This window comes from Blennius ocellaris (assembly GCF_963422515.1).
Source record: "Blennius ocellaris genome assembly, chromosome: 16".
Taxonomy (NCBI): domain Eukaryota; kingdom Metazoa; phylum Chordata; class Actinopteri; order Blenniiformes; family Blenniidae; genus Blennius; species Blennius ocellaris.
In genome coordinates this window covers 1,201,035-1,208,032 of record NC_137665.1, presented here as the reverse complement: position 1 = coordinate 1,208,032, position 6,998 = coordinate 1,201,035, and the positions used below count along the sequence as shown (strand labels likewise).

Below are 6,998 nucleotides of genomic sequence, written 5' to 3'. Positions count from 1 at the left end.
ACCGTCCAGGTGTTTACTACTGTCACCATGGCAACCAGTCGCAACCGCTTTAGCTTCGCGGCCAACCGACGGGCCGCAGCGTCATCGCTTGTCTGTTGTTACCATGACGACAGAGGGACTGACCAACACAGCGGCAGTCGGGTCCTTTAAAGCAGCGACGTGCGAAAAGTTTATTAGATCGTGAAATACCAAGAACTCTGGAGCGTCGTTTGGTAGAAAACCAGCATCTACACTCCTCCACCCGCCCTCCAGCGCACCGTCACCCCTCGTTGACGAATCGGGTAACGCCTCGGTTTAAAACTGCTTTTTTTTTGTTTTTTGTTTTTTAACTGTGATGGAAAAATAGAAAAAAAAAAATCGTTTCCAAGTCGAAGCTCCACGACTTCCTGTGAACTCCAGGAATTATTTACAACCCCGCCTTCCTCCTCGTCCTCCTTTCCTCCGCCTGGAAAACCCATGAGCAAGTTTTATCATCCGAGTCGCCCAGAATCAGTTGCTGCGACGTGTTCGATCCGTTTGAAACTTCAGCCTCGTCTTGAAAAGGTGGAAAAAAAAAACCCAAACTGGTCTCCCTTCATCCTCTTCTCCTCCTCCTCCTCCTCCTCCTCCTCCTCCTCCTCCTCTACGTGTCTCTGGGCTCCAGCTTGCAGGACATGTCGAACAGCAGGTTCTGGTTGTCGATGACCTGAAGCTGACGGACGTACGCCTTCGTCTGCAGGTGAGAGGGAGACGTCTCCGTATCCATGGCTACAACAAACAAACAAACAAACAAACAACTGAGGTCAGAGCGCTGCAGTAACACGCAGTGGCCACCAGGAGGAGCCCAACACTGATCTTACCATCAACTCAATGTTTGTCCTCTCTCACAGTGTTTTAGTGTGTGTGTGTGTGTGTGTGTGTGTGTGTGTGTGTGTGTGTGTGTGTGTGTGTGTGTGTGTGTGTGTGTGTGTGTGTGTGTGTGTGTGTGTGTGTGTGTGTGTGTGTGTGTGTGTTACCTAGCTGTGAGCTCCTGTACCGCCTGATAATTCTCACCATCTCGGCGACTTTATGCTGCAGAAGAAGAAGAAGAAACGGTGAGAATGTTGACAAACAAACTCCTGTTGACAAACAAACTCCTGAGAGTCAGATCGACTCACCATCTTCTCAAAGTTCACCAGTTCACCGTGGAACGTTTTACAGCTCTCGTGGAGGAACGTCAGGTCTGTCAGGGAATTGAACCGACACACAACCAGAGAACGTCAAAACACAACGACACACAAGGTTCATTCATTCATTCATTCATCACTCGGGGCCAAACAGCAGCAAAGAGAAGATGCAGAGGGGAGCAAGGAGGAGAGCAAGGAGGGGAGCAAGGAGGAGAGCAAGGAGGGGAGCAAGGAGGGGAGCAAGGAGGGGAGCAAGGAGGGGAGCAAGGAGGGGAGCAAGGAGTGCATGTTGTCATTCATGTTCCCACAGCACCCCCGTGTGGACGAAGAGGGGAAGGACATGGATTGATCACGTTACTACAGTGAGGAGGAGAGGAGGAGGAGAGAGGAAGAGAGGAGGAGAGAGGAAGAGAGGAGGAGGAGGCAGGAGGAGAGAGGAGGAGGAGAGAGGAAGAGAGGAGGAGAGAGGAAGAGAGGAGGAGGAGGCAGGAGGAGAGAGGAGGAGGAGAGAGGAAGAGAGGAGGAGAGAGGAAGAGAGGAGGAGGAGGCAGGAGGAGAGAGGAGGAGGAGAGAGGAAGAGAGGAGGAGGAGGCAGGAGGAGAGAGAAGGAGAGAGGAAGAGGAGAGAGGAGGAGGAGAGAGGAGGAGAGAGGAGGAGAGAGGAGGATGCAGGAGGAGAGAGGAGGAGGAGAGAGGAAGAGAGGAGGAGAGAGGAAGAGAGGAGGAGGAGGCAGGAGGAGAGAGAAGGAGAGAGGATGAGAGGAGGAGAGAGGAGGAGAGAGGAGGAGGAGGCAGGAGGAGAGAGGAGGATGAGAGAGGAGGATGCAGGAGGAGAGAGAAGGAGAGAGGATGAGAGGAGGAGGAGAGAGGAGGAGGAGGCAGGAGCTCCAGATGCAGACTCACCTTTGAGCAGCAGAGGAGTGAAGGGGATCAAAGGAGGTCTGAGGCTGGTGATCAGGTCTCTGTAGGACTTGTGGTTCCTGGACGGGTCCTGAAGGAGGAGCAGAGGAGGAGAACACAGAGTTAACAGAGGAGGAGCAGAGGAGGAGAACACAGAGTTAACAGAGGAGGAGCAGAGGAGGAGAACACAGAGTTAACAGAGGAGGAGCAGAGGAGGAGAACACAGTGTTAACAGAGGAGGAGCAGAGGAGGAGAACACAGAGTTAACAGAGGAGGAGCAGAGGAGGAGAACACAGAGTTAACAGAGGAGGAGCAGAGGAGGAGAACACAGAGTTAACAGAGGAGGAGCAGAGGAGGAGAACACAGAGTTAACAGAGGAGGAGCAGAGGAGGAGAACACAGAGTTAACAGAGGAGGAGCAGAGGAGGAGAACACAGAGTTAACAGAGGAGGAGCAGAGGAGGAGAACACAGAGTTAACAGAGGAGGAGGACGAGGATGTGCAGAATAGTAGAGGTCAGGAGGACGAAGAGGAGAAGGAAGTGGGGGTTGGGAGGAGGAGGAGGAGGAGGAGGTAGAGAAGGAGGTGCTACTCACTGCCACGCTCTCAAACTGCTGGAACTGTTTCCGGAACTTCCCCGGCAGACCCTGAAGGCAGCACAACAGCGTCACCATGACAACAGAGAGACGACTCAGCACATTTTGTTCCTCTGATCATAATTCTGACATCGTGGCGACATGATAAACGTCTCATTGATCCAGAACAACATGATAAACGTCTCATGGATCCAGAACAACATGATAAACGTCTCATGGATCCAGAACAACATGATAAACGTCTCATGGATCCAGAACAACATGATAAACGTCTCATGGATCCAGAACAACATGATAAACGTCTCATGGATCCAGAACAACATGATGAACGTCTCATGGATCCAGAACAACATGATAAACGTCTCATTGATCCAGAACAACATGATAAACGTCTCATTGATCCAGAACAACATGATAAACGTCTCATTGATCCAGAACAACATGATAAAGGTCTCATGGATCCAGAACATGATAAACATGGTGGACGGGTTCTTCCTGTACCTCCCAGGTGAGTCTCAGCCTGCTGACGGCCGGGTTGTCCAGACCGAGGACCACGGCGAGGAAGGACAGCAGGTCCTGCTGCTGCTTGCAGCTGGAACACACACACACACACACACACACACACACACACACACACTGGTCAGCTCCGGGCCCACGCCTCACACAGCGCCGCGCGGCGTGGCCACTCACAGCGCGGCGATCTTGATGAACTTGCGCAGCAGCTGCACCCTCTTGGGCAGCGACTGGCACTGCAGGATCTCCGTGGCGACCCAGTGCTGCACCTCGCTGCAGCGCTGCAGCACCAGCTCCAGGTTCAGGGGGCGCCAGCGGGACTGCTCGCCGTGGAACACGTAGCACACGAACTCCACCTGTGGAGGAGGGAGGGAGGGAGGGAGAGAGAGAGAGGGAGCGCATGGTGCAAATAGAGCGCCTGATCAGCAGATGCACATCACATCACATTAACACACACACACACACACACACACACACACACACACACACACACACACACACACACACACACACACACCTCGTGCACGCAGCTGAAGAGCTCCCAGTCGAACACCACCAGCTGATTGGCCACCTCCTCCGCCGACATGTCGTGCAGTTTGCTGTCGCCCGGCGTCCAGTGGATCTCCTCCGGCAGGGGGAGCTGCAGAGACACCACGGGGTCAGAGACAGTCCAGGGTCAGAGACACTACAGGGTCAGGGACAGTCCACAGGGTCAGAGACAGTCCACGGGGTCAGAGACACCACGGGGTCAGAGACACTACAGGGTCAGAGACAGTCCACAGGGTGAGAGACACCACAGGGTCAGACAGTCCACGGGGTCAGAGACACCTCGGGGTCAGAGACACTACAGGGTCAGAGACACTACAGGGTCAGAGACAGTCCACAGGGCCAGCAGGGGGCGCCGCTGCCGTCAGTCCAGCTCCTCACCAGAGACTCCAGCTCGGACGGCTCGCAGGCAAACAGGTGGGTGTTGACGCCCAGTGTGGTGAAGACGGCCTCGTCGCTGGGGCGGAACACCGCTTTCTCTGAACACACACACACACACACACACACACACACACACACACACACACACACACACACACACACACACACACACACACACACACACACACGGTTGGTGTCAGTATTGTAATGCTATTGTGTGTTGCTGCAGTGTTCTGTGTCGTCATGCTGTGTGGTTCTAGTGTGGTGTCGTCATGGTGACGTCATAGTGTCGTCATGGTGACATTGTGGTGTCATTATGGTGTTGTCGTGGTGACGTCGTGGTGACGTCGTGGTGTCATTGTGGTGTCGTCATGGTGACGCCGTGGTGTTGTGGCGGTGTAGTCATGGTGACGTCATGGTGTCGTCATGGTGTCGTCATGGTGTCGTCATGGTGTCGTCATGGTGTCGTCATGGTGTCGTCATGGTGTCATTATGGTGTCGTCATGGTGTCGTCATGGTGTCGTCATGGTGACGTCATGGTGACGTCATGGTGTCGTCATGGTGTCATTATGGTGTCGTCATGGTGACGTCATGGTGTCATTGTGGTGTCGTCATGGTGACGCCGTGGTGTTGTGGCGGTGTAGTCATGGTGACGTCATGGTGTCATTATGGTGTCGTCATGGTGTCGTCATGGTGACGTCATGGTGTCGTCATGGTGTCGTCATGGTGTCATTATGGTGTCGTCATGGTGACGTCATGGTGTCATCGTGGTGTCATTATGGTGTCGTCATGGTGTCATTATGGTGTCGTCATGGTGTCATTGTGGTGTCATTATGGTGTTGTCGTGGTGACGTCGTGGTGTCATTGTGGTGTCGTCATGGTGACGCCGTGGTGTTGTGGCGGTGTAGTCATGGTGACGTCATGGTGTCATTATGGTGTCGTCATGGTGTCGTCATGGTGTCGTCATGGTGACGTCATGGTGTCGTCATGGTGTCGTCATGGTGTCATTATGGTGTCGTCATGGTGACGTCATGGTGTCGTCATGGTGTCATTATGGTGTCGTCATGGTGTCATTATGGTGTCGTCATGGTGTCATTATGGTGTCGTCATGGTGACGTCATGGTGTCGTTATGGTGTCGTCATGGTGTCGTTATGGTGTCGTCATGGTGTCGTCATGGTGTCGTCATGGTGTCGTCGTGGGTCCAGACCTCCGGCGGACGTGACGGCCACCAGGACCAGGTTCCCCGGTAGAACCGGCTGGTCCTCGCTGTACTGCAGCTTCTCTCGGACCAGAGCCAGAATCTCTCCGACCCGGCAGGACAGGCGGCTTCTGATGGTGACGTAGGAGTGGTCGGGGGTGTACACCCTGCAGAAGACTGCACACACACACACACACACACACACACACACACACACACACACACACACACACACACACACACACACACACACACACATACACACACACACACACACACACACACACGCACACACACGCACACACACACTGAGAGGTGAGCGCTGGTTCTCAGAGCGCTGCCCCCTGGAGGCTCCTGGAGGAACATGTCAGCAACTCTGTCTCTTTACAGTAGGTAGGGTGTGTGTGTGTGTGTGTGTGTGTGTGTGTGTGTGGTATTTCTTACTTTCGTCGGAGCCCCTGAACGCCTCTCGAGGCTGCAGGCAGGCGTCGATACGTCGGAAGTGTCTGAATAGAGGACGGACCTGCTTCTTCCTGCTCTCCTTCTCCTCGTCAGAGCTACACACACACACACACACACACACACACACACACACACACACACACACACACACACACACACACACACACACACACACACACACACACATACACACACACACACACACACACACACAGAAGAATAAATTCCACAAATAGTCTCTGACTTACTTAAACTGGAATTTGTGTGTGTGTGTGTGTGTGTGTGTGTGTGTGTGTGTGTGTGTGTGTGTATGTGTGTGTGTGTGTGTGTGTGTGTGTGTGTGTGTGTGTGTGTGTGTGTGTGTGTGTGTGTGTGTGTGTGTGTGTGTGTGTGTGTGTGTGTGTGTGTGTGTGTGTGTGTGTGTGTGTGTGTGTCTTACGGGCAGTGTAGGATCTCGGTCCATCGCTGCAGTTTGAGGACGTCTTCCACCAGTTCGGGGTATCGAGTCAACTCCTGCACCGCACTGAGGTACAACTCCTACACAACGACATCACAATGACATCACAACATCATAATGACATCACAATGGCATCACAACATCACAACGACATCACAATGACCTCACAATGGCATCACAACATCACAACGACATCACAACGACCTCACAATGACATCACAATGGCATCACAACATCACAACGACATCACAACGACCTCACAATGACATCACAATGACATCACAACATCACAATGACCTCACAATGACCTCACAATGACCTCACAATGACATCACAACATCACAATGACCTCACAATGACCTCAGAATGACATCACAACGACATCACAACGACATCACAATGACATCACGGCGGTCACAGCCTGGCGTCGTCTCGTCGTCCCTCCAGACGTTGTTGTTGTTGTTTACCTTGGGGAAGGTGTTGCTCCTCTCGCCCTCCTCCTGCAGCAGCTCCCTGTAGGTGTCCAGGTATCGGAACGCCACGTTCAGGACCGCCTGCTTTCTCTCTGCGGCGTCCATCGCTCCCTCACTCTCTCCCTCCATCTCTCCATCCCTCCTCCCTCCTCCTCCTCCTCGTCCATCCCTCCACTCTGCCCTGTCTCCTTCCAGTGAGAATCTGAAGACGCGTGGTTAAAGAAGTTAACGGCCCGACGTGAGTCACGGGAGTTCCTCAGGGTTCTGTGTTCAGACCCACTGTGTTCACGTGAAGCAGCCTCATCCAAGATGGCCGCCGGACACACGCA

General features: G+C 53.4%; 1 protein-coding gene across 1 annotated transcript in view; it reads right to left on the bottom strand.

The window, feature by feature from the left end:
* Positions 1-622: 622 nt before the first annotated feature.
* The window catches only part of rapgefl1 (Rap guanine nucleotide exchange factor (GEF)-like 1), a gene marked incomplete at both ends in the record, with an annotated part of 12,105 nt that continues 5,729 nt past the window's right edge, over positions 623-6,998 (bottom strand). Inside the window, 13 exon segments of the mRNA XM_080511336.1 lie at positions 623-747; positions 996-1,050; positions 1,137-1,201; positions 2,048-2,135; positions 2,639-2,689; positions 3,140-3,230; positions 3,329-3,507; positions 3,669-3,791; positions 4,079-4,176; positions 5,287-5,454; positions 5,722-5,834; positions 6,179-6,276; positions 6,664-6,871. Coding sequence (XP_080367462.1) covers positions 623-747; positions 996-1,050; positions 1,137-1,201; positions 2,048-2,135; positions 2,639-2,689; positions 3,140-3,230; positions 3,329-3,507; positions 3,669-3,791; positions 4,079-4,176; positions 5,287-5,454; positions 5,722-5,834; positions 6,179-6,276; positions 6,664-6,871 — 1,462 coding nt within the window.